Below are 27,768 nucleotides of genomic sequence, written 5' to 3'. Positions count from 1 at the left end.
CTGGGACACTACACATGTATAGAAGAGATCCAACAGACCTTGGAGAATCCAGCAAAAACTAAAAGATGAGGGAGACTTGAGTACAGGCTGAAGCTTTGAATGCATTCCATAATCCACACATATCAATCAGCAGAGCCTAACTGGCTCAAGGTATTTGAGTACAACCTTTGCCCAAAGCATTGACTGACCACTAAGCAATTAGTCATAGAGGAAATCACTAGGGAGCCAGGCTGAGCAAACACAGCAAACTAACAAGCAAAAATAAAACAGCAGAAGGACTTTCCCAGCGGCACAGTGGTTAAGACTGTGTCTTCCAATGCATGAAGTGTGGGTTCGATCCCTGGTCAGGGAACTAAGATCTCACATGCCACAGGGTTAGGCCAAAAGAAAAAAACTAATTAATTAAAAATAAATATAACAGCAGAGACAGGAGGCTGTACATCAGGGAAATGGAGTCTGCAGTTTAAGCATCTTATTAAACAAAAAATGAAAAATCCAATAACCATCAGAAATATAAAATGGAACTCAGAGTAGCTAAAATATATTATCTAAAATTTCCAGTTTTTTAAAATAAAAAATTACTAGACATGCAAAAAGACCTAGGAAAGTTATACGCATATACAAGAAAAACAAACAAAAAAAAAAGAAGAAACTAGGAACAGACCCAGCTTTTACTTTTAGCAGAGAAACACTCCAAGGCAGCCATTATAAATTTGTTCAAATAACTTTAGAAATGCTAACAATGAATCAACACAAAGCAAATCTCAATAGGAAAATAGTATTAAGAAGAACCAAATGGAAATCCTAGATTTGAAAAGTATAATAACTCAAATGAAAAATTCATTACATGGTTTCAACAGCAGATCGGAGATGACAGGAGAAATAATTGGTGAAGTTGAAGACAGACTAATAGAAATTGTCCACACCTAAGGACAGAGAAAAAAGAGGATTGAAGCAAATTAAACAGAGTCTTGGAAACCGTGGAGTCAAGTATTCCAGCTTTAATGGGAGTCCCAAAATGGGGAGGGAGAAAGGAGAAGAAAACATATTTTCAAGAAACTGGCCAAAAAACATCCGAAATTTCATGAAAAACCTTAACTTACAAATCCTAAAACTCAATGAAATTTCAACAGGATAAAAGAGAACCACACCTCGACATGAGGCAAATTTCTGAAAACCAAAGGCAAAGAGAAAAATCTTGAAAGCAGCAAGGGAAAATGACTCATCATATTTAGGGGGACAACAATTAATAGCTAAGTTCTCACTAGAAATAATGAAGTCCAGAAAGACAGTAGAATGACATATTAAAAGGGCCAGGGACAAAGTACCATGCTCTTAACCAAGAATTCTATATCCAATAAAACCATTCTTTGAAAAGGAAATTGAAATAAAGATATTACCAGATAAGCAAAAACTGAGAGGAGATGTTACTAGCAGACTTATTATACTATACTGTTAGATCTACTACAGATTGTCAGGCTATATAAAAAAGCAAGATCCAAGTATATACAGTTCATAAGACATACACGTTAGATTCACAGATACAAATAAGTTAAAAGATGGAAACCGATATACCATGCAATCAGTAATCATAAGAGAGGCGGAGTGGCTTATTAATGTCAGACAGAATTGGCTTTAGGACATAGAATATTCTGAGAGATAAGCAGGGACATTTCATAATGGAGCTGACCCCTCATAAATGTATACATACTTAACAAAAGAGTCCTAAAATACATGCAGCAAAAAGTGACGTAACTGAAAGGGAAAATTGATAATTCAACAATTTTAATCAGAGATTTTAAGACTTTGCTCTCCATATATGGTGACCACGAGAAGCACCTCAAAGAACTCAGCCTGCAAGCAACATAACTGACCAAGAGCCCCAGCTAATTAATGTCCCTACTGCCAGCAAGTTGGGATAGTGCATGTCATTTCAGCCGGCTGAATACAGGCTTAGAGCTCAAAACTGAGCTTGTGTTGGTCAGCCAAGGCAGGACCGGTAGAAAGATGTCAGGGTCTTGGTGGTAAACACCTAAGATCCTAAGATATGGGTGGGGACATCTGGATAGGTGCCTTTGAGGATACTGTCTTTGCAAACACCATGCCCCTGGGCCCTCTGTGCTGGCAGAGGTGACCCAGATTCCTTAAAAAGAGCTAACACTTCCATTCTGCTGGCAGTGGGTGCTCTCCTCTGAAGCTGCCCTTACTCCCACCACCTCCCCTGGCCAGCAGGCTGTGTCAGACCTAAGTAAATTACACTCAAAATTCTACTTGTGAGTGTGTGTGTGTGTGCCTGGGGAATCTGTTGCTTTTTTTAGTTTTCTCAGTCTCTGACTAAAAATATTTCTGAAACACTAGGTTCTATCACTCAAACCTTTAGGCCTCTCTGCCACCAGGAACAGCTGTAATTTCATTATGAAGCAGAGTTGAATTAATTTTCTCTCCTAATGATCTGGGGAGAGTTTGCTTTGAGATACCGAAGTAACTTTTCAGCAACATACCATTTGAACACCGAGCAAAAACTAATCTGCTAAATCTGCAATCTCATTTAGCCTCCAACACAAACTGGCACCTCAGCATCACCTCCAGGACAGTCAGACCTGCCATCCGTGGCCACCAGTCTAAATGTAGCTACTCCTCTGAGATTGATGCCATCAGCTGTACCATCTTCTGCTTCTCCTGTTGACAGTTACTAGGGCTGGGACTAGAGAGAGACAAAGAAGACATTTAGAACAAACACATATGGAAGACTCCTTTTTAAGGCCCACCCTACACTAGCTTCCCTGGTGGCTCAAGACAGGAAAGAATCTGCCCGCAATGCAGGAGACCCGGGTTTGATCCCTGAGTCGGGAAGATCTCCTGGAGGAAGGCATGGCAACCCACTCCAGTATTCTTGCCTGGAGAATCCCCATGGACAGAGCAGCCTGGTGGGCTGCAGTCCACGGGGCTGCAGAGAGTTGGACACGACTGAGCGACTAAGCACAGCACAGCTACTCTAGCACTTGCTCCATCCGAGAGTCAGAGCCTCCTTGCATTTTGACACCCTTGTGTCACCCTAGTCCCAGCACTGTACATCACCAACCATAATGTCCATTATGGTGTAATGGACAAAGCATCAGCCCTAGGGTGAAGGGGGAGGGGTAGAAGTAGACTATTTACAGAGAAAGTGACCTCGGAGCTAATTGAGGAAGGTGAAGGAAGTCACTGCAGAAAAGTGGGATGGGCAAGGTGGTCTGGTGATAGGCAAAGAAGCACAGGGTCAGATACAGGTCTGGGATAAGAACTGGGAACAGAATAAAGGTAAATGGCTTAGAACACAGTGTGAACAAAACAAGGATGCTGCAAGCTTGCTGGGCAAGACAACTGAACTGACTTTATTTTCATAGAATCACACTAACAAATCATGTTATAAGGTAGGGAGAGAAAATAAATCGCTATAGGACTAAAATTTGTATGTTAACTTTTTCAAAGTCTGGGAAGAGTTCTAGGGACATGTGGGATTTCTGAAGTTAGGCCAACTAAAGTTTAAGGGCCCTTGTACGACTATTATCTTTCTGAGGAAGGGGAAGGGCATATGTGCAAAAATCAGTATACTGAATATAAAAAAATTAATGACTTGCATCTGGGCACTGTTTTTTAGGTTACAAAATCCCCTAACATTGTCTTTTTAGTTCTGTCTTTTTTTTCCCCTGTGCCTTTGTTATTTCTGTTACCAATTCTGCAAAACTTCTTTCCCCTCCTAGACTGCAGGTTGAGACCTATTTTTTGAAATTGCTCTACTGAGATACAACTTACATACCATATAATTCACCATCTTATATGATTAAAAGGTTCTTATGCAAAAGTTGCACAACCACCAGACAATTTCAGAACATTCCCTTTACTCTAAAAAGAGATCCCAGACCCATTAGCCGCCACTCTCCATTTATCCCCAACTTCTCCAACTGCAGGCAAGCACTACATGTAGAGTTACTTATTTTGGACATTATCTTTTTCATTTGAGTTTAAAGTGTCCACAGGGATTAGAAGTCCTTACCTTTGGAACGCCTAATCTCTAATGGTGTGACTCTTGCAATAGTTAGAGACTTGTGACAGAAATAGGAGGGAAAGAGAAATGATACTTAACAATCATTATATGTATACTGATAATATTTTTATTATTTTTTACAACCATCCTATGAGCCAGGTACCATTTAACAGTTAAAGAAACTGAGGTGTGTAGAAGGTAACTTGCTAAAGGTTATAAAATGAGTAAGTAACAAAGCAAGGATGTAAACTGCGCTTTTCTAACTAGAGCTCACACTGTCTTCTTTCCACTAAATCAGGAGTGCTCAAACTTTGGTAAGCACTTGAATTATGTGTACAGTTTAAGAAAGACAAATTGCCTGGCCCACGAAGTTTCAGGTTTACTACTTCTGGGGTGGGGACCATGGATTTGCCTTCAGAGGCTGCTGATGCTGCTCTAAGACTGCTATGTCCTGCAGCCTAACAGTATCTATCTGAGAATGTGACTGATTAAGATCACAGACGATAGGATGGTTGGATGGCATCACTGACTTGGTGGCCATGAGTTTGAGCAAGCTCTGGGATTTGGTGATGGACAGGGAAGCCTAGCATGCTGCAGTCCATGGGGTCGCAAAGAGCTGGACACAACTGAGCGACTGAACTGAACTAAAGATTACAAAGCCAGATATTGGGGAGCTTTCATATCATCTGGTCATCTTAGAACAGTACTTATGACCTGTCAAAGTAATTGCTGATTAATAAAAGATAGGAGGTAAATAGAAAGGCATAACAGGGAACTAACATGCTGCAGAAGACATACTGAAGTGTGAGAACATTTTTTTCTGGTTGGGAAATGTGATAAGCAATTAGAGAACCAGCTATGGTGTGTGAAGCACCTGGTGGTAGCATTTGTCAATTGGAGGCAAAATGTAAGGTTGCTTGTCTAGCTCAGAACTGTAGCTAAGGATATAAGGGAGGCAAAGGACTGTCAGTAGCAAGTTCTTTTCTTCTTCTTTAGCTACAGCTGTAGTTGCACATTCATGCTGATTTCATTCCCAAATGTTAACTAGGCCAGAACTTGATCAGACTGAATCTCTGTACGTATGAGAAAATTCTCACAGATACCAAGAAAATGTATTCCTGTGCATCTGTTCTAGCTCTGGATTTTATTGAAAACATTTGATTTTTTTTTTTTTTTTCTTCTTAGTGGGAGGGGAAGGAGGGCATCTGGAAATCACTTAATCCAGAATCTGCAGTGTAATTGCTGCAGGAGGCTCAAACGTGATTTGAACATCCTAAGCTGTGGGATTTGGTGACCAGGCTCCCGAGAGAGGATGACACAGCACAGGGAATAGCACAGACAGCCTACCTTGCTTTATAGAAAGCAAAGATGCAGAAGTCCTTGTTGAGGTCACCAGTGCTGAGAATATTTTTAATAATTTAAATGGACAGGGGAACTTCCTTCTGTGTAGGTGAGCCTGCCCTAGGGACAAACAGAAAAAAAGAAAATAGCAAAGTGAAAACAGGGAGTGCAGAGAGCAGCTGGATTAGGCCTTTATAGATAGCTTTTGTTTTTTTCAGAGCACTTTTATGTATATTAACTCATGTCAAATATTATTATTATTAAACAGGGTGCAGATAAGTGTAATGAGTTAGCTCAGTTAAGGAGTTAGTTCCACTAGTTAACAGATGCACATACTAGGATTAGAGGTAGACAGTTACTTGGAATGACAGGAAAACAGAACATTCAGAAATAATAGTAACCACATAAATGCAATCTAGGGAAAACCACATTTTCTTCCAAAATGGTGGAAGTGATATTTACTTGTTGGTATTTGGGCTTCCCTGGTAGTTCAGCTGGTAAAAAATCTGTCTGCAATGTGGGAGACCTGGGTTCGACCCCTGGGTTGGGAAGATCCCCTGGAGGAGGGCATGGCAATCCACTCCAGTATTCTTGCTTGGAGAATCCCCATGGACAGAGGAGCCTGACAGGCTCCTGGGGTCCATGGGGTCACAAAGAGTCGGACACAACCGAGCGACTAAGTACAGCACAGCACATTTTCTTACCTCTTTCATATTTGTTCATTCATTCATCCAGTACTCAACAAACATGTATTGTGTGAGTGCCTCCTACCCGCAGTTATTCTGTTCTGTGGGCCTTAAGAATGTAGAAATGAAGTATGGTGTCTCTTTACTCCCTAAGGCTATGTGTCAGAAACTGTTTTAGGTGCTAGGATAGAAAATAAAGACAGACAAACAAAGCAAGAAATGTGTAAACCAGTTTGTAGTAAGTCACTTAAGAAAGGGAAACAAAAGGTACAATGTATAGATGTGATAAAGCAAGTATAATACAATGTTAACAGGAGAATCTAGGTGGTGGCTATATCAGTCTTTACTGTAAAATCTTTCAACTTTAAGTTTGAAAATTTTTATGATTAAAATGTTGTAGAAAAAAGTTATTGGAATGATAAAGAAGATGGGAATTTGGGAAAAGTTCATGGAGAATGTGGCATTGTTTTATTATTCTTCTTTCTCTCAATTACCTAATATCCCCTTAGCTATGAGTCCATCAAGTTCCAAATTTCAGTTGGCCTTTCTTGCCTCTGAAAAGCTCTGCCATAATCCTAAAAGATCATTATCTTTTCACTAAGGGAAGAACTTGTAGGAGAAGAAGCAGATTTACAAATCAGCCAAAACCCACCCACCCCTCAGCAATCTGATAAGGCTAACCTCTCTCAAATGCCTGCCTCTGGGTTCCAGGAAGCTGCTCTCCCCAGGTTAGTTTCTTGTCTGAGCTTCTGTGGAGTTTGGTTGGGGATGGTAACCTGAAATATTTAAAAAGTGAAAAGAGTATGTTTTTTTCTAATACTCTTAATTTTCTTTAGTAATTTTTTCAAAGTAATTCTGAATTTAAGATAATTTACTAAGTTTTGAAAGAGAATGCAATAGACTTGAGTTCTTCTTTAGATGGTAGGGCCTGGAGCTCACTGATGCCAGTCCTGGGTTCAAGGGAGCAGAGGTTGGAACTGGCTAGTCTAGTCCTCTCTCTCTTTCCTGTGCTTCAGCAAAGGCTCTTTGTCCAGTTTCAGCCCTTTTGGGGCCTTTTCTCACAGCACCTTTATAGAAAGGCTTGCACCTGTGTCAGGCCCTCTGTTAAACACTTTAAATATAAAAGTTCATTTTAATACAATAATCCTAGCATGTAATTGCCATTATTCCCATTTAACAGATGAGAACATTGAGCAAGGGAGATTGAGTGACTTGCTCAGGGAACTGCAGCTAATACAGAAATCTGGTTCCAGAGGTGGCCCCACTCTTGGTCACCAGCAGCTACTGTCTTTTGTAACCAAGTACCTAATTGCCCACCTAAACCGGTTCACTTAAAGGTACTAATAAATCGACATGCATTGTTTTAACGCTTCCACAGCCCTAACTCCACAGGAACCTCCGTGTTTGGGATTTCAAACTATGGTTAGAAAGGGCATTGATGTCGGGAGGGAGGGCGTTCCTCAGAGCCCCCTCAAATTATCTTTCTTTCGGAAGAAGGGCTACAGAAAGTCGCCTGTTAAGTTAGAGGATGGTGTTTGGAGATTCCCAAAAGAGGAAATATTTAAAGCCAGAGGCTGAAATATTATTTTGGCAAACGGGAGGGGGAAAAATTTTCATTTTCGGAACACAAGTTTTTAGTCTGGACAATGGATAAATGACATTAACCCTTTGTTTCATCTTACTCTTTCAAGCTTGTTCTGATTTTGCTTCTCAAACCTGAGGCATCCTCTCTATTATTTGATCTGCCCTTTTAGCTTTTTATCCCTTTTGAAATAGGTGGGGGCATACCCAATTAAAACACGCAGAAGGCTCCTTTCTTCTCCTTTGGTCCTCGGCAGGCCGTCTTCGCTGATAGGGTTAACCGGGTGGGTAGGAAGGAGGGTCGGGCTCACACCTTTCCTAGAGACCTCGGGCGGTGGCGGCGGGGCCCGGGAGGGGCGGAGGCGGGGGCCAGACGCCTCGCCGCCGCCGCCTCGGCGAATAGCAGTGCGCTGCCCGCCCGGATTGGAGCAGCAGCATCACGCTGACCTCTGCCTGGGATGTAAACCGGGACGGCCGCAGCGGGCAGAGGAAGGCTCTGCGCTCCTTAGGGAAAGGCAGCACCGGGCTCCGAGCTGGGAGCGGCGGCAGCCTTGGCCTGGGCAGCGCCCAGTGGCGGCTGCGGGAAGCAGAGGGAGCCCGGCGCGGGCGCGGGCGGGGAGCGTGCGTCGGTTCGCACAGGCAGCGGGAGGAGGGGCCGCGCGAGCCATGGCCGGGGACAGCGAGCAGACCCTGCAAAACCACCAGCAGCCCAACGGCGGCGAGCCCTTCCTGATCGGCGTCAGCGGGGGCACGGCCAGCGGCAAGGTACAGCGGGGCCCCGGGGCCGCGCTCTCTCCCCCTCCTTTCAGGTCACCTCCCGGGTCCCGGCCCCGCGGCGGCGCGTGTGGCCGGCGGCCGCGGGCCGTGTCAGTTGCTGCAGCCACCGCGTGGCCCGCGCGCCTCCGCTCCTGGCAGCGCTCCAGTGCCGAGACCTCCCTGCGCGGACTACGGGCGCCGCTGCGGGGGACGGGCGGGTGGGGACTCGGGCCACCCGAGGTTCCAGAGGTACCCCGGCTACCGATCGCAGGGCTGGCACGCTCCCCGGGCGGCAGTGACTCGTGGCCGGGGTCCTGTGGGGGAGGGGCAGAGAAAACGGATGCTTATTGTTTTGCAAGTCCGACGTGGGGGAGAGGGCTTTAAGCAGGGTCCTCTACGAACCCCCGGTACACCCGTCTTCCCCTGTCCTGGCGTTGATGCGCTCGCCCAGCGGCGCAGCCCCGGTGCCAAGGGCGGAGCGAGCCGCGTAGCCCTATCCGGAGGGCTGCGAGAAAGCACGAGGCAGCGTCCAGGGGAAGAAGAGGAGCCCCGCTTGGACTGGATGCCGGGGCCGGGGATTGCAGGGGTTTCCGGGAAAAATCCTGAGAGCCAAATAAGCAAGGTGACATCAGTGTAATGATCATACCAAGGGCTTTTCTCTTTCTCTCCCTCTCTGGTTTTAAGAGGAAACGCGGTCATCTTCAATGAGAAAGTTGTACTGGCCCCGGGCTCTTAGATGTCTGGGGCCGTAGGCGTCTTGGATCCGCGGAAAGTGGTCATCCTCTGGGTGTCTGACCCTTCTAGCAGCCTGCTTTATTGTTTTATCAGCAAAGCTAGGGATATGCTTTTCGTAGCTTTACCCCCGGCTTTTTCTGCAGGTGGAGAAGGGTGGAGTCCTCACAGATGTTTCTTTCTTTGCTCCCCTTCCTTTAAGGTGGCTACTTGTTTCCCCTACTGTTTAACAATCTCCAAGTTGATTCGGCGCACGGACTCAAGGGGAGCCTGCGAGACATGGGTGCTGCGCGCTGGGTCTGGCTAGGCGAGATGATGCCTCCTAGGGTTGGGGAGAGCGGAGCAGGAAGGCTGGTTGGCGCCATGAGAGGAGAGCCACGAGGTTTTCGCTCCGGATCTGACTCTGCCGGAGCCCCTCCTCCATTTTGGTTTTACACGTTTCCCTCCAGGTCTGAACTAGTTCGGCGCGTGTGGCCCAGACGCGGCAGCTGGCGCTGTGGAACTTCTTTATTGATTAGTTAATTTCACCCGTAGCTCCCAGGGTTAGGAAATCTGCCTGCTTTAGGGCCCAGAAGTTTGTTGAATTTGCCCCTGGTTGAATGCCTTTTTTAATTTTGAAATTTTTTCCATGTTACGCCAAAGCCAAACCAGGATGCCAGTTCTTTTAGGAAGTTTACCTGTTACATTAGAACCAGCACTCCATCCCCCACCCCCCGAGCATATTCGTGTCGCGCGGCTTCTTTTTTGTTGTTGATGGCTGTATTCCCAGCGCTTTTAGCACAATACCTGGCGTGTGTATGTGTGTATGTGTGTGTTAGTCGCTCAGTCGTGTCCGACTCTTTGCGACTCCATGGGTTGGAGCCCGCCAGGCTCCTCTGTCCATGGAACTCTCCAGGCAAAAATACTGGAGTGGGTTGGCATTCCCTTCTCCAGGGATTTTCCCAACCCAGGGATCGAACCTGGGTGTCCTGCATTGAAAGCAGATTCTTTACCGTCTGAGCCACCAGGGAAGCCGACGTAGGGTGTCAGTTCAGTTCAGTACAGTCGCTCAGTCGTGTCCGACTCTTTGCGACCCCATGAATCGCAGCACGCCAGGCCTCCCTGTCCATCACCAACTGCCAGAGTTCATTCAGACTCAAGTTCATCGAGTCTGTGATGCCATCCAGCCATCTCATCCTCTGTCGTCCCCTTCTCCTCCTGCCCCCAATCCCTCCCAGCATCAGTCTTTTCCAATGAGTCAACTCTTGGCATGAGGTGGCGAAAGTACTGGAGTATAGTTGGGAGACGTGGGGTATATAGCTGGACTCAAATATTGACCTGAGATCCAGCCCTCCTAGGGATAGGGAGACAAACTGACATATGAGTATAGCATTTAGAAACAAAATGACCTTAGTAATCAACTAAATAATTTAGTTACTACAGAGGTAGAAATTGAAATCTGAAAGGTGAAATAACTCCCTTCTTATTTTTGTGTCCTGAATGATCACCTGTTCTCAGTTGATATCAGTATATAGGTAAGTGTTATTTTGGTAAGGTGTCAGGTACGAACTAGTAAAGAGCTCTTAAGGGAGCTCTCTTTTGTCCCTGTTTCTAATCAAGGAAGAAAATACTCCCCAAAAAGGGTCTGTTTTCACACAGTTTTAAATCTTTGGCTGTGTCAAGTGGCATGTGGGATTTTAGTTCTCTCAGTAGAGATCAAGCATGCAGTCCCTGCATTGGCAGCATGTGGAGTCTTAACCACTGGACTGCCAGGAAATCTCTCATGCAATTTTTAAAGCATGTTGTACCTTTTGGGCAATCACAAGTAGTTTGTCATTGTTTAGAGTTATTTTATAATTTTTTTATTACTAAAAAAGTCCCAAGGAGCATTGGATTTTAAAAATTTTGTGTTGTAGTCAGTTTGTGGCAATTATTGTCATGATTCTCTGTTCCAGTCCTTAGCGTCTCTCTTCCAAGGAGTTTGAGTTTTTGTTTTTGCTGGGGGGTGGGGGGGTTTGTTTTTGTTTAAAGGATGGTCCCCATCAACAGATTGGACCTCGTTTGGGGGTCTCAAGCCTGAACATTTTAGTACAGGGGGCTCTGGAAGCAAGGTTGATACTCTACTTCCTGGGTATTTGCTCTGGGCTTGTTAAAGGAATTTGGGAGAAGGCAAAGGGTCCAACCTAGATAGCATATTGAAAAGCAGAGACATTACTTTGCCAATAAAGGTCGTCTAGTCAAGGCTATGGTTTTTCCGGTGGTCATGTGTGGATGCCAGAGTTGGACTGTGAAGAAAGCTGATCGCCAAAGAATCGATGCTTTTGAACTATGGTGTTGGAGAAGACTCTTGAGAGTCCCTTGGACTGCAAGGAGATCCAACCAGTCCATCCTAAAGGAGATCAGTCCTGGGTGTTCATTGGAAGGACTGATGCTGAAGCTGAAACTCCAGTACTTTGGCCACCTGATGCAAAGAGCTGACTCATTGGAAAAGACCCTGATGCTGGGAGGGATTGGGGGCAGGAGGAGAACGGGACGACAGAGAATGAGATGGCTGGATGGCATTACCAACTCAATGGACGTGAGTTTGAGTGAACTCTGGAAGATGGTGATGGACAGGGAGGCCTGTGGTAATGTGATTCATGGGGTCGCAAAGAGTCGGACACGACTGAGTGACTGAACTGAACTGAAAGGGTCCAAGGGCATCAACAGAAAATGACAGTTTTAGAGCCAGAAGAAACCTCAGAGGTCCTGGAGTCCAGCACTTCATCTCATCACTGATGGATGAGGGAAGTAATGAATTCAGATCATATATTTAGTGGTGGAGCCAGAACTAGATAGGTACTGCTCTGTCCTAGCCATTGTTCTTGTTTAAGAAGACTTGACTAAGGCATGCCTGCAGAACACAAGTTTACACCTTCAACCTGGAAAGGGGCTACTTGGAAACAGCTATAGAATGGTTTCAGAGGTGCCTGACCCAAAAGGAAATGGAAATGCACATTGGCTGCATAGTGTAGATCTTCACTGCTCTCTCCCCTGCTTTATGCTGCTGCTGCTGCTGCTAAGTCGAGTCAGTCGTGTCCGACTCTGTGCAACCCCATAGACGGCAGCCCACCAGGCTCCCCCATCCCTGGGATTCTCCAGGCAAGATCACTGGAGTGGGTTGCCATTTCCTTCTCCAATGCATAAAAGTGAAAAGTGAAAGTGAAGTCGCTCAGTCGTGTCCGACTCTTCGAGACCCCATGGACTGTAGCCTTTCAGGCTCCTCCGTCCATGGGATTTTCCAGGCAAGAGTACTGGAGTAGGGTGCCATTGCCTTCTCCGCCCCTGCTTGATAAGAGAAAACAACTCCCTGTTTAGCTTCTCTGGAGAGCTCTAATTTGTCTAAGTGTTGTGGCTGCCCTGAGTTGCAAGTATTTTATCTTAGCCTAAATTATTTTGGTTGTGGAAGGCAAAAATAGTGATTGCTGCTCCATATTATCACATTTTAAAAGTTTGTTTTACAAATGAAGATGAGTTAGAACACTAGAGTAAGCTTTACTGGGCTGACATGACAAATCACCGCTAAAAACTCATCTAAAATTGTGGTGGGTTGAGAAAATAATCTAAATGTTTGTTAAAGACCAGATTCTCACATTTCCTCTTAAAGGACAGGTCTAGAGAGCAATAAGTAACCGTGGTTGGCGGGGAAAATGACAGTTTAAATTTCTTTACCTGCATATATACCCTTGACTTTAGCTGCCATTCCCTGTTCTCTTCATTTTTGCTGTTTACTGCCCTGTGGCTTCTTCCTCGGCCATTTAAATAGTTTCTTTTTCTGCACTATCCTCAGAGAGGTCTTCTTTAGCTTAGCTCTGACTGCGTCACTCTTCTGGGAAACCTTGGATGCGTCTCCATCACCCAGACTACAAGTCTGGTATTTCAGCACATTGCACAGTTCCCTGCCCCCAAGATGTGGCCCCAGACTTTATTTTTCTACTCTTGTCCTGCTTCCCCACACCCAAATATACACCACACATCTGTGGAACTGCTTTCAGTTATACTTTTTTAAAAAATTCATTATTTATCAGAGGATAATTGCTTTACAGAACTTTGCTGTTTTCTGTCAAAGCTCAACATGAATCAGCCATAGGTATACATATATCCTCACCCTTTTGAACCTCCCTTGCTTTCAGTTCTACTTTTGCTCCTGGTCTTTTCCCTGGAATGGCCTATAATCCTTTTAAGGCTTCATTTAGGTTAATACTTTCCCCAGGGAACCTTGTTATCCATATCCTTAATCAGAATTATTTTTTATCTCTAATGCTTCTGTAGTTTCACCACATTTTGCCATTGTTGTTTAGTTGCTAAGTTGTGCATGACTCTCTGAGACCCTGTGGACTGATAGGCTCCTCTGTCCCTGGAATTCTCCAGGCAAGAATACTGGAGTGGGTTGCCATTCCCTTTTCCAGGGAATCTTCCTGACCCGGGGATTGAACTCTTGTCTTTTAGGCCTACTGCATTGGCAGGCGGCTTCTTTACCACTAGCACCAGTTGGGAAGCCCAAGAATACTGGAGAGGGTTGCCATTTCTTTCTCCACAAGATCTTCCAAAGCCAGGGATCTAACCCATATCTCCTGCATTAGCAGGCAGATTGTTTACCATTGAGCCACCAGGGAAGCCCCCAGTTGCTGGAGTTATTTGTTGACTGCTTCCCTCACTATAATAAAAGTTCTGTAAGAGCAACTCATTTATTTTTGCTTTAATGCCTGTTGCAGTGTTTTATACAGCATTGTCATTCAGCATTTGTTGGACTGAGGCAAACCATAATTTATAATTAGCCTTTTATTCTTTTCATTCATGACTATTTGAAATAGGCTTTTGAGGCCACAGTTGAAACCATATTTAATTGTCCTATTTGTGTTGCAATGACTAGACAATATAAAGCCCACCTGAACTTGAGTTAGGACTCATTGGTATTGCTTATTGAGAGTCTAGTATTTGTTTAATGTGTGCTAAATGAATATTTGCTGAATGTCATTGTGTAGAATACTGTATCAAGTGCTTGGACTTGAGAGGAACTCAGGAAATAAGAAAATATGAGAGAAAGTCTCTGTCAGGATAGTTTAAAACTGCTTAAACAGCTTTTACCAGCCAGACAATTTAGCATTAAAGCATTTGATTGTCTCTTCCCTTTGAAGTGGGGCAGGTATCTTCCCCATTGATGGGTAACAATGGGAGAGGTCATGTAGCTAGTCAGTGACAGAAGCCAGATAGGAATCCAGGTTTTTCCTTTACTAAACCTATTCCTGTTTTGGACTTTCTTTGCCAGCAGAGACTAGCCCTCAGTGGTATTTTAAGGCAGGTCAGTTGGACAGTGTATGAATAATACAGCCCAAGAGAGGACATTGCAGTCCCTTCAGAGGTGGGAGCTGTCAGCTTGGCTTGACCATGAGTCAGCATCTGCTTTTGGAGCGCCCTGGAATGCTCCCTGGACCTGGGTTCTTAGAACTTCAGCAGCCATCCCCATCCAACCAGATCATTTATTCCATACCGTCCCTCCATCAGGTGCTTCTAGAATCATGGGATTGAAGTCCTGCTGTGAGAAATAGAGCTGACATTGTCTGCTTTGTACTACCCCAAGCTGCTGCCGGAGAGGTCTGGCATGATCTGGCCCTGCTGCTCTCCTGCCGCTGTTCTCTTTGTTCTTGATTCTGGCCAGACTCCTGGCTTGGTCCATCGGGCTCCCTACCACCTTGACACCCGGGGCTCTTCACATTTGCTGTTTGCTCTGACTGAAATTCTCCTCTTGTTCATTGCACTAGCGCGTCCAGCACATGCCTATTAGAATGAAGCCCAGACAACAGGGCATGCTGCTTGCTGTTGCTTCCTTTACTTCCTGTTGGAAAGTCTCTGAAGTGTGTTCCTGATGCATGCTGTCTGGTCACCTAGCTCCAGCTCACCATACCTATAGCATTTGCTTAGATCTTCTGCCTGATACTGTTTAAAAAAAAATTTTTAAGTACCCACCAATAGTGTAGGAGGGTTCCCCTTTCCCCATGCCCTCCCCAGCACTTGTAATTTGTAGACTTTTTTATGGTGGCCATTTTGATTTACATTTCTCTGATAATTAGCAATGTTGAACATGTTTTCACGTACCTGTTGGCTGTTTCTGTATCTTTGGAGAAATGTCTGTTTAGGTTTTCTACCCATTTTTTTTTTTTTTTTTTGTCTCAAACATTTTTGTAATACTTTATCTTTTTCTTCCTCCCATTTTTTGATTGTGTCTTTTCATTGATACTATTTCTTTGTTGAGTCTTATTCTCATGAGATGTTGTGATGGAGACAGGTTGTAGAGATGGTGCTGTTGGATTTGCTTAAGATCCCTAAGATTTTTTAGACGTGTGTCTCAATTTTTTAAAGTTCGAGGGTATAATCTGTGTGTGTGTATGTATATATGTATGTGCTTTCTTGTCCAGCAAACTTTTTATCAATAAGCTGATTTATCATTAAAGCATTTGATTATGTTATGAAGTACATCTACCTGTATATGTAAATCATGTCAGTATAATTAATAGAATTCAAAACAAAAATAGGGATTATGGAATGATAAGAAAGATGAGATATACACTTAAAAATGTGGCTTCTTTAACAGTATAAAGCCTTTTGGTTCTTACTGAATGTTTGATTTTTAAAAACCTTACTTAAATGTGATGATTCATGATTTTGGTGATATTACTCTTAGTGATTATATAAGGCTGAAGGTTTGGTTCTGTTAATAAGTCTCTCAAATCTTGATTTAATGACTGTATTTGAAAAAGTTATTGCCCAAAATGATCCAGGTACAAGAAACTCATCATTTGTAGTATTTATCTAATCATGAGAGTCCCATCCGCCAATTATAGCTAGGAAATTTTCATCTTCTTTGTTGTCCATCAGCTGTTTTTGCAAACCAAGGTGCTCCATTTATTTATTTTTTTTCAACTAGTGGATTCAAAACCCACTGAAAACCCTCATTTGGAATTATTTAAAGGTTTTACAAGTTTCTATTTATGAGTTTTATAGTTGCACAAAGTATTATTTTTAATATTTAATTTGTTAATTTGATTTTAATACATGTATTCATTTTCTTTCGACAGCAAATCAAAAACTTATTTTGAAAGTGAAATATTTCCAAATACACTGAAAAGTTTACATGAAGATAATAAAGAAAAGACAGACTTTCTTTTTTTTTTAATATTTATTTTTATTTATTTATTTGGCTGCACAGGGTCTTAGTTGTGGCATGTGGGATCTAGTTCCCCAACCAGGAATCAAACCTAGGGCCCCAGCATTGAGAGATCAGAGTCTTAGCCACTGGACCACCAGGGGAGTCCCAAAAGACAGACTTTCTAAAAGACAAAGTAAGAGGTATAAAAATCGTCAGGTGTTAACAGAACAGACTCATCAGCATTCAGTAAAGTCTAACAGGAGAGTTGACTCAGAAGGCAAAGCATTTACAGTCACAGAAGTACCATCAGTGCACTATTTAACTGGAGAACTAGAAAGAATCGTATAAAACGGTGGACTTTCAGGCCTCGTGTAAACAGAACTCTGATTAGGTATGATTTTTCTATTTTTTCTTTCGTCCATGCTGTGTGGCCTGTGGGATCTTAGCTCCCCTGCCAGGGAGTGAACACAGGCCCCCTACAGTGGAAGCACAGAGTCCTCACAGGGACGTCCTGGGGACATTGGTTCTAAAACGAATCATGTATGCTTTGAGAGTTTTGAATGATGATGGGAGAGGATGATAATACTGAAAAAGATCAATTTGCATTGGCACCTGGCTATTAAAAATGATCTTTTCAGAGCATAGGGTTCCTTTTAAAAGAAAAAAATAAAAATTTTAAAAAATTTATTTATTTGGCTGCCTTGGGTCTTAGTTGCAGCATGCAAGATCTTCCTTGCAGTGCATGGGGGTGCACGAACTGAGGTGTTCAGAGAGAGAGAGAGAGTGAAGTGGCTCAGTCGTGTCGGACTCTTTGTAACCCTATGGACTGTAGCCCACCAGGCTACTCTGTCCATGGGATTTTCCAGGCAGGAATGCTGGAGTGGGTTGCCATTTCCTTCTCCAGGAGATCTTTCTGGCCCAGGGATCGAAGTTGGGTCTCCCACACTGCAGGCAGACTCTACCATCTGAGCCACTAGGAGTTGTTCAGAGGCGAATGGAATCTTAGTTTCCTGACTAGAGATCAAGCCTGGATTCTTAGTCACTGCACCACCAGGGAAGTGGTTCTTTTATTAATAAAAGAACCATGCTGCTACTGCTAAGTCGCTTCGGTCGTGTCCAACTCTGGCAGCCCACCAGGCTCCCCCGTCCCTGGGATTCTCCAGCCAAGAACACTGGAGTGGGTTGCCATTTCCTTATTAATAAAAAGCAGCTATTTTCACATGGATACCCTGTGTGAAACTGCAGGAAAAGTGTCAAGAGTATCTCTGAACCACTCATACTTCTGTAGTAACCTTGAGTGCCCTACATAGTAACCTCGAGTGCCCTAGGATGTCCAGCCGTGCGTTTTAGTCCCATCCTGTGTGGTCCCACATTCATTTTGGTTGAGCACTCATTTTCACAATAATGGTGACAGAAGATTCTACCACTTGGCCTTTTGTATGACTTGTGGCACCTTTTTGTAGAGCTTCAGTAAGGTATGACTTTTTGTCTAGTACACACATGGAAGCATAAGAATATTTGTATGCGTCCTTGAAGTTGAGCTGTGCGTCTTTATTTGTTTAATCACTTTAATCACTGTAAGTATGCTGTCTGGTCTGATATCTCCGCTCCCTTCCCCTCCTCTTCACTCCCCTCAGCTGAAGAGCTGTTGCATCATATCTCAGCAAACATCCTCTTGTTTGCCTGCCTGTCTTGAAGGAAGTCCAGAGTTCTGCAGGTGTCTCTAGAGTCATCTCTTCAGGGTAAGCCCTGTCTCTGCTCTGTGCACGTTGGCACAGGGAGCTTGTAGGGAACCAGGATGCTAAGAGTGTTGACCCCTGGTTTTGGACTATGGCCTTTAAATGTTTGCATACATTTCTGCTAATTTTGGAGAATTCTTTATCCCCATCACATGGTTTTTCATCACATGAGTAGCAAATCATGTAATTTCTGATATATTGTAAATATTGATGTTTTAAAATAACAATTATCTCATTCTTTTCAAATGAATCTGCTACTGCTGCTAAGTCACTTCTTGTCCAACTCTGTGTGACCCCATAGACGTCAGCCCACCAGGCTGTCCTGCCCCTGGGATTCTCCAGGCAAGAACACTGGAGTGGGTTGCCATTTCCTTTTCCAATGAATGAAAGTGAAAAGTGAAAGTGAAGTCACTCAGTCATGTCTGACTCTTAGGGACCCCATGGACTGCAGCCTACCAGGCTCCTCCATCCATGGGATTTTCTAGGCAAGAGTACTGGAGTGGGGTGCCATTTCCTTCTCCAAAATGAATCTAGTGGGCTCTAAATACTGTTATAAGTTGACCTATTGTCGTCCATTTAAAAAATACATGACTAGGCTTTTCATTGAATCACAAATGTTAATTTTTCATTTTTTTCTCCTTGAAATGATATTTCAGTTCCACTTCCTCCACAAAATGTTAATTTATTTTTATACTTGAAAATCTTTTATTGATCATTCTGTCATCCTTCTGCAACAAAAATATGGAGTGATGGGAATGATTTTTTATTTTCTATCCTCATAAGTCTCTTCAGTGTTAATTTCTTTTGGTTTGTGTCAGTATGGTTATTAACATAAATTAATCACAACAAGTAGGCATATGTTTTGGATAAGTAATTAAACATGAAAGGTAGAATTATGTTGGAAAGTAACTTGAGACAAATGGAACTCCAGCACTGAATTATTTCATGTATTGGGGAATGATTACTACTTAATGCGATAATAAGATTTTTCATTTGCATAGATGTAAAATTTGAGAAACCTTGTTGACAGAAGTAGATAGGATCAGAAGAACTTTTGTTATATCAGGTTCACTTATTATTTTTATTTTTAACTGGAGTGGAGTTGCTTTACACTGTTGTGTCAGTTTAAAGACTGACAGAACAGTCTTTAAACTGACAGTCTTTACAGAAGTTTCTGCTGTAAAACAACATAAATCCCTTGTACATATACATATATTCCCTTCCTCTTGAGCCTCCTTTCTGCTTCCCCCACAGCGTCCCAGCCTTCTAGGTCTCAACAGAACGCAGAGCTGAGCTCCGCACGCTGTGCAGCAGCTCCCTACTAGCTGTGTATGGCACATGGTGGTGTATACATGTCAGTGCCACTCTCAACTCACCCCACACCCCTGCCCACAAATCCATTCTCCACATCTGTGACTGTATTCCTGCCCTGGCCACTTAGTTTGTAATCTTTTAAATTATATGTCGAAACCTGATGTGACTTTATGAATCAACTAACTCAACACTTAGCTCCCTTTAATTTTGTTGAGAGCAGAAAACTGGAAACCTCCGGATTGTAAAAGGATCTGTTGCCCCCTAGTTAGGTCATTCAGTTCACAGTGTTGGTACTAGTACTTCAAGTCACCCCTCGTGGCCACTGATTTAGGAAACTTGGGCTCCAGTCCAGCTTTGCCAGTTACTTCTTAGGTACGTTCGAGGGTCCTGTCAGAACGTAGCATGTCACAATTCTGCAACTTGCCTTGAGTATCCTATAATCGTTTCCCAGATGAGGTACTCCTCGAATCCTCAACTCCGAACCTGCATAAGCATCTGTAATCTTTAGATGGGGTTCTGAAAGACTGATGTCTCTCGCCACTTGCCAGCATCCACCTGAAACTAGATTTTTCCAGGTCAGTAGGTCCTGGGGCAATGTGTATTTTCCACCTGAATTGGATTTTTCCAGTCCATTGCTCAGTTATCGCTTCCAATACTAGTTTTCAGGCCTTAACCTAGTTGCTTTGGCTGTTGCTAGGAGATCATTGTTCCTTTGCTGGTGACATTTGTGCTTCCTCTTCTTGGGCATCTCTTCACTAGGATTGGATGGTAGGCGCATTGCTCAGCTCAGTATCATTGTACATGGTAGATGGCTTAGGTGCCTGTTTAAGAAGGAGGGAAGGAAGGAAGGAAAGTTGCTCAGTCGTGTCCAACTCTTTGTAACCCATGGACTATACAGTCCATGGAATTCTCCAGGCCAGAATACTGGATTGGGTAGCCTTTCCCTTCTCCAGGGGATCTTCCCAACCCAGGGATCGAACCCAGGTCTCCTGCATTGCAGGCGGATTCTTTACCAGCTGAGCCACAAGGGAAGCCCTGTTTAATTAAATATATATATATAATATATATATATATATATAAAATCAACCTTAGTACTTTACTGTCAAGTCTTACTAGCGATACCTCCTAATTTTAATGAAATGCTTATTGATATAAACTAGATCTTAAACTCAAGAAATGCTAAAATGCTAGATCTTTTAAACCACAGTTATTATCTTAGAGGGAGGTAGATGCATTGTCTTTTGGGAAAAACTATCTTTGCTTTAGGCACCTTGCATTCATCTGAATGTAGGCCTTTTGGAGCATGGAGTGGAGTTGGTGAAGTGCTGAGTAGAGCCATAGGATGAGAAAACACTGTAAGTAGCTTTTTGGGTTCTTCTGAATTTAGGGCGGCCTGTAGGCAACATTCTGAAATAGAGAGATTTGACATGAAAGAAACGGCCCATAGCCATATGTGTAATTTTGTGTTATCCCTTTGGGGTTATTAGTGTTCTCTTCATCAACACAGATGATTATATGTATACTTGAGTTTCTGCTGTGAAACAGCCAGGTTGAGATCTGAGATGTTGCCATTTAAAATGTTTTCTTTTTTTGACAAAAGAAGTGCAGATTCTTTGTAAACTGAAACAGTTACAGTCTTTATTATTCTAGTAAATTTACTATAGGGGCTGATACTAAGAAGTAGTTCTGAGCAGGAACAGAACTGGGAAGCCAGGGCAGACCGCTGGGCCACAGGTTGCCTGCCTATCTGTGTGGCTCATGAGTTGGCACCTCTACCAACAGGTGCTTTGAAACCAGCCTGGCATTTGTCAGAGCAGCTGTGATGTGACCGCCCTTTATTTCAGTGGAGGATTTCTGAGGGTCTGTCTCTGTTGTCTGGTGTATTGGTTGTCTGTGGACACTGTCTCCAGAATTTCTACGAAAGTTGCATTTGGTGAGGAGACTGCTGTTTCAAATGGGCCGAATCTCCTGGGGATCTGTTGATTTTTCTATTGAGGTAAAACACGTTTTTTATTGAGGTATAGTTGATTACAATGTTGTATTTATTTCTGCTGTACAGCAAAATGATTCAGTTATATATACAGATAATATATACAGATATATATGGGCTTCCCTGGTGGCTCTGGTAAAGACTCTGTCTGCCAAGCCAGGAGACTTGGGTTCAATGCCTGAGTCAGGAAGAAAATGGCAGTCCACTCCAGTGCTCTTGCCTGGAGAATCCCAGGGACAGAGGAGCCTGGTGGGCTACAGCCCATGGGGTCGCAGAGAGTCGGACGTGACTTTGTGACTATATACAGACACGCACACATACATTCTTTTTCATATTCTTTTCCATTATGGTTTATCACAGAATATTGAATATAGTTCCCTGTGCTACACAGTCAGACCTGTTGTTTATCCATTCAGTTATAATAGTTTGCATCCACTAATCTCAAACTCCCAATCCATCCTTACCTTCCCGCCTCTGCCACCACAATTCCGTTTTCTGTATCTGTAAGCCTGTTTCTGTTTCGTTGATGACTTTGTTTATGTTCTATTTTAGATTCCACATAAAAGTGATATCATGTGATGTTCATCTTTATCTTTCTGGTTTATTTCACTTAGTAGGCTAATGTCTAGGTCCATTCATGTTGTTGCAAGTGGCATTATTCTTTTATGACTGAGTAGTATTCCGCTGTGTGTGTATATTTTATATATATATACACCACACATAGCACATACATCTATTCATCTGTCAGTGGACATTTGGATTGTAAAACATGCCATTTTGACTAGTCACTGGTTTCATTTTCCTCTACCCGCTCTGTAGAGAAAGTAAGCGTTTGAAAGCATAAGGTTCAGACTCTTGAGTGATACATCGTAGTTGAATAAGAGGCAGTGAGTACTCTTCTGGAAGGTGATGCAAGTGGAGCCCTCCTCGTCTGCCTCTGGATGACGTAAGCCAGAGGCTGTGCTGGATTGACCATTTGGGTTCTGGAGGGACAAGATCGGGAGACATCATGCTTGAAGTGGAGAAGTTTGTGTTCTGGACATCTGAGAAAGGCTAAATCCCCAACCTGGCACAAGGCTCCTTTTGCAGGTCTTGTTGACGTGATAGAATCAAAGCTTTGTGATGTCTCATTCCAGCAAGGACTGAAGTAGAACTCTTGTAGGTTCAGATGGCTCCATGGCCTTTGAGTCCTGCTTGTGTTAAGACCCCAGGTCTATCACCCTTCATCTGTTTCTTCTGAACCCCTTTCTATGTCTGTGAAAAGGAAATGCTGTCTAGTTTGGAGAGTTGCTAGAATTCCACGAGAAGGCGCAGAAGTATACCCACGACAGGAGGTTCGCAGCGGCCATCCTTGCCCGCCTGCACTGTGGTTCGCACTCTGCGGCAGCTGTGCTGTCGCTGCAGGCTCTTTGGCCGTCACGCTGCCCCTTCCGACAGCACAGCACCATGAACACGGGAGCCTGGTGCTGTCTGGGCTGGCGGTACTGGCAGCAATGGTGTGTGACTTCACTTGCTAACTGTGATGCTGGTTCCTTGAGGCCACGACTAATCGGATATTGGCCTTTCAGTGTTCTTTTTCTCATCACCAGCTTGCTGGTGGCTTTAGTGATTCTGTTCTGTAGTTGTTAAGGTGAACCTTTACTTTCTTTTCTTTTTTTGGTTTGGCCCAAATTTGTAGGATTTTAGTTCCCCAACCAGGATGGAGCCTGCCACTCGGCAGTGGAAGTGAGGAGTCTTAACCATGGACTGCCAGGGAATTCCTGTGGCGGCCCTTTTCTCTGAAGAAGTGGACTTATTTTATAAAGGGTAGTTAGGGATGGGAGCCGGAGAAGGCAATGGCACCCCACTCCAGTACTCTTGCCTGGAAAATCTCATGAATGGAGGAGCCTGGTGGGCTGCAGTCCATGGGGTCGCTAAGGGTCAGACCCGACTGAGCGACTTCACTTTCACTTTTCACTTTCATGCATTATAGAAGGAAATGCCACCCCCCTCCAGTGTTCTTGCCTGGAGAATCCCAGGGACAGGGGAGCCTGGTGGGCTGCCGTCTATGGGGTCGCACAGAGTCAGACACGAGTGGAGCGACTTAGCTTTACACATATGTAAATACACCACTGCAGCTTTTGAGACTCTGTCTTCCTCTGAGAGAAAAGCTCATGTTTCCATTCACTGGTTCGTTCTGTAAACATTGATTACCTTTTGACACAGTGCCAGGCATGCAGGTAAATGCTATGCATACGGCAGTAATTAGATAAAGCCCATGGCCTCAGTGGGCTTACATGTCTGGGTCTTACTCACCAGTGCTGACCTAACGCCCAAACATGTGGCAGGTGTTTAGCAAATGTCTTCTCAACCCAACTAAAGGTACTCCCTGTACTCTTCTCCGGTGGTGGTCACCCTCTTGCAGTCAGCTGTTAGACCTCTGATTTTCTTTTCCCATGTCTTTAAGAGATATAGTTGATTTACAATATTATATTAGTTTCAAGTATACAACATAGCGATTCAAGTTTTTTGTAGATGATACTCTCATTTATAGTTACTATAAAATATTGGCTATAATCCTTGTGCTGTGCAATATATCCTTGTAGCCTATTTATCTTATACATAGTAGTTGGTACCTCTTAATCCTCTATCCCTATCTTGCCCCTCCTCCCTTACCTACCCCCACTGGTAACCGCTGTTTTGTCCTCCATATCTATGAGTCTGTTTGTTTGTTGTTGTTGTTATATTCACTCACTTATTTTATTTTTCAGATTCTGCATATAAGTGATAACAGAGGATATACGTCTTTTTCTGTCGGATTTATTTCACTCAGCTTGATACCTCAGTCCATCCAAGACCTGACCTCTAGATTCCAGGGTCCTGGAATGTAGGTTATCCATTCTAGCCTCTTGCACAGAAAGGACTTAGTCTGATTATTGAAGGTGTGCCAAGTGCCAAGTAAATAGTACAGTCAGTAAGTATTGTCAGAGGTTCTGAGGAGCTGGAGAGTGTTAATGGCTATGGTAAAGCTGTTCTTGCTAAAGTTGCCAGTAATCCCCTAGTCCCTGCATCCATTAAAGCTGTTGATTCCTTGGTTTACTTTTCTGTAACATTTAACCATGACCATTTCCTCTGGTAAGTTTTTTGACTTCACCTCTCTAGGCAGGCTTGTTTTCTCCGTGTGTCACTGTCCTTCCTCAGTCACCTCTGAGGGTTTTTCTGCCTGTGAGTGTGTTATGCATTAGAACCCCCTCTTGGCTCACTGGTTTTCACGCTCTGCATATCCTGTATCCTCCATTTGTTGGTGATTCCCAAGTGATTTCTTGCCCTGAGCCTATTCCTGGGTTCCTTTCTCACTTATGCAGCTGTCTCCTGGGCATTGCCCACTGATGGTCCTGAACTAAATTTATTCAGAACTAGAACCTCATCTGCTTCCACTCACAGGCTGCACTACCAGTATTTTCTCTCCACATGAATGCCAAGGACAGCAACCGTGTGTCCTTTCTCTCACTCTCCAGCCTCCTCCATCCCCTTACATCCGTCCAGACTCCCAGGGTCCCAGCAGTTCTACTTGCTGAATTTCTCTTGGATTTACCCACCTCCCCTCCTTCCCTGCAGGCTTCTCTGATAGCTCAGGTGGTAAAGAATCTGCCTGTAATGCGGGAGACCTGGATTTGATCCCTGGTTTGGGAAGATCCCACGGAGGAGGGTATGGAACCCACTTCATTATTCTTGCCTGGAGAACCCCCATGGACAGAGAAGCTTGGTAGGCTACAGTCCATGGGGTCACAACGAATCAGACACAACTGAGCGACCAAGTACAGCACAGCTCCTCCCCTGCATCTATTGTTTCTTGCTTGGATAACTCTCCAGTGGCAGATGTCCCAGCAGCCAATCTGGGACTTCTTTCAAAACATTCTGCACATTGTTGCTGGAGGGGTCATGCCTCAGTTCAGTTCAGTTGCTCAGTCTTGTCCAACCCTTTGTGACCCCATGGACTGTAGCACCCCAGGCTTCGCTTTCCATCATCAACTCCCAGAGCTTGCTCAAACTCATGGCCATCGAGTTGGTGATGCCATCTGACCATCTCATCCTCTGTCGTCCCCGTCTTCTCCTGCCCTCAGTCTTTCCCAGCATCAGGGTCTTTTCCAGGGAATCAGTTCTTTGCATCAGGTGGCCAAAGTATTGGACCTTCAGCTTCAGGATCAGTCTTTCCAATGTATATTCAGGACTGATTTCCTTTAGGATTGCCTTATTTGATCTCCTTGAAGTCCAAGGGACTCTCAAGAGTCTTCTCCAACACCACAGTTCAAAAGCATCAATTCTTTGGCACTCAGCTTTCTTTATGGTCCAACTCTCACATTCATATGTGACCATTGGAAAAACCATAGCTTTGACTAGACGGACCTTTGTGGCCAAAGGAGTGTCTCTGCTATTTAATATGCTGTCTAGGTTTGTCATAGCTTTTCTTCCAAGGAGCAAGTATCTTTTAATTTCATGGCTGCAGTTACCATCTGCAGTGATTTTGGAGCCCAGAAAAATGAAGTCTGTCCCTGTTTCCATTGTTTCCCCATCTGTTTGCCATGAAGTAATGGGACCGGATGCCATGATCTTAATTTTCTAAATGTTTAGTTTTAAGTCAGCTTTTTCACTCTCCTCTTTCACTTTCATCAAGAGGCTCTTTAGTTCTTCTTTGCTTTCTGCCATAAGGGTGCTGTCATCTGTATATCTGAGGCTGTTGATATTTTTCCTGTCACTCTTGATTCCAGCTTGTGCTTCCTCCATCCTGGCATTTTGCATGTTGTACTCTGCATGTGTTAAATAAGGAGGGTGACAATAAACCACCTTAATGTACTCCTTTCCCGATTTTGAATCAGTCTGTTGTTCCATGTCTGGTTCTAATTGTTTCTTGACCTGTATACAGATTTCTCAGGAGGCAGGTCAGGTGGTCTGGTATTCCCATCTCCTGAATTTTCCACACTTTGTTTTGATCCGTATAGTCAATGGCTTTAGTATAGTCAATGAAGCAGAAATAGATGTTTTTCTGGAACTCTCTTGCCTTTTCTAAATCCAGCCTGAACGCCTGGAAGTTCTCAGTTCATGTACTGTTGAAGCCTAGCTTGGAGATTTTTCAGCCTTACTTTGCTAACTTGTGAGATGAGTGCACTTGTGTGCTGGTTTTAACATTCTTTGACATTGCCTTTCTTTGAGATTGGAATGAAAACTGGCCTTTTCCAGTTTCCAGGAGGGGTCATGCTTGTCACTCCCCCACAATGCTTAGTGTGTGGCTCTTCTTTGCCTTCAGCCTTGCTGCCAGGATTCCCTCCCACCTAAGCTTATGGCTTAGTCTTTCCAGCCTTACTTTGTGTCTCCCCATAGACCATGCCTGTCCTTTCCTACCCAGTCATCAGCTTCCAGTTCCCAGATCTCAGAGAGCTCACCACCATATTTCTGGATGTGTGGCTGCTTCTGTTGTCCCCTCCACTTTGGTCTGTTCTCTTCAAAAGGAGGTGTTCTCTGTCTACTGTGCTCTGAATTGAGGTTCCTATCCTCCGTTCTCCTCCCTCTAGCATGGTGTTCGCTGTCCCCCGTCCTGTGGAAAACCTGTAATCAAGTCCCACTGGCCTTCAAAGACAGGTTCTCTGGGGTTCCTAGTCCCTTTGCCGGATCCCCAGGCTCAGAACCTTCACAACAATAGGAGATCGTCTTAGGTATTATTGTTCTCCAGTTTGTGGGTCACCTACCTGACGTGTATGGGGTTTGATTTTATCATGATTGTACCTCCTCCCATCTTGTTGTGGCTTCTTCTTTGTCGTTGAACTTGGGGTATCTTTTTTCGGTGGGTTCCAGCATCCTCCTGTTGATGGTTGTTCAACAGCTAGTTGCAATTTTGGTACTCTCGAAGAAGAAGATGAGCACATGTTCTTCTACTCCGTCATCTTGAACCACCAGCCACCAGCAGACCGAGCAATGTCTTTCATCTCTATTTACCTATCTGTGCCTAGGAGGTCATAGGTACTCAAAATACTTGAGTGAATATAATGAGTCCCGTCCCCCCCCCCCCCCCTTTTTGGCCATGAGTATAACATTAAGTTTCTCATGATGTACTCTGCATATAAGTTAAATAAACAGGGTGACAATATCATGCGAAATAGATGGGGAAACAGTGGAAACAGTGTCAGACTTTATTTTTCTGGGCTCCAAAATCACTACAGATGGTGACTGCAGCCATGAAATTAAAAGACACTTACTCCTTGGAAGGAAAGTTATGACCAACCTAGATAGCATATTCAAAAGCAGAGACATTACTTTGCCAACAAAGGTTTGTCTAGTCAAGGCTATGGTTTTTCCTGTGGTCATGTATGGATGTGAGAGTTGGACTGTGAACACAGAAGGCTGAGCACCGAAGAATTGATGCTTTTGAACTGTGGTGTTGGAGAAGACTCTTGAGAGCCCCT

The 27,768-nt window shown here is 43.9% G+C and overlaps 1 protein-coding gene and 2 long non-coding RNA genes across 9 annotated transcripts in view; 2 read left to right on the top strand and 1 right to left on the bottom strand.

Annotated features, from left to right (window-relative positions):
• Window positions 1-7,930, bottom strand: part of LOC133237557 (uncharacterized) — a 44,449-nt gene extending 36,519 nt beyond the window's left edge. For 2 of the 5 annotated variants that reach the window (XR_009733244.1, XR_009733245.1), the window contains exons 1-4: window positions 7,843-7,930; window positions 6,736-6,830; window positions 5,375-5,488; window positions 2,502-2,704 (exon numbers count right to left, since the gene is read on the bottom strand). This is a non-coding gene — a long non-coding RNA (uncharacterized LOC133237557). Of the gene's footprint in view, window positions 1-653; window positions 927-986; window positions 2,705-5,374; window positions 5,489-5,830; window positions 6,002-6,735; window positions 6,831-7,842 lie in introns of those variants that run through there. The other 3 variants (XR_009733246.1, XR_009733243.1, XR_009733242.1) reach the window with 3 other exon arrangements.
• UCK2 (uridine-cytidine kinase 2) overlaps window positions 1-27,768 on the top strand; it is a 125,502-nt gene that overhangs the window by 39,321 nt on the left and 58,413 nt on the right. The window contains exon 1 of one of the 3 annotated variants that reach the window (XM_061399700.1): window positions 8,302-8,400. The exons of 1 other annotated variant lie outside the window; for it this stretch is intronic. In XM_061399700.1, the coding sequence (XP_061255684.1) occupies window positions 8,302-8,400 (99 nt within the window). One more of the 3 variants, XM_061399683.1, reaches the window with a different exon arrangement.
• Window positions 10,435-19,157, top strand: LOC133237567 (uncharacterized). The gene is made up of 2 exons (XR_009733249.1): window positions 10,435-16,679; window positions 17,926-19,157. It is a non-coding gene; the product is annotated as an uncharacterized LOC133237567 (long non-coding RNA).

Source organism: Bos javanicus, chromosome 3 (assembly GCF_032452875.1).
Source record: "Bos javanicus breed banteng chromosome 3, ARS-OSU_banteng_1.0, whole genome shotgun sequence".
In the NCBI taxonomy this organism is placed as follows: domain Eukaryota; kingdom Metazoa; phylum Chordata; class Mammalia; order Artiodactyla; family Bovidae; genus Bos; species Bos javanicus.
This window is presented reverse-complemented; position numbering and strand designations above follow the sequence as displayed.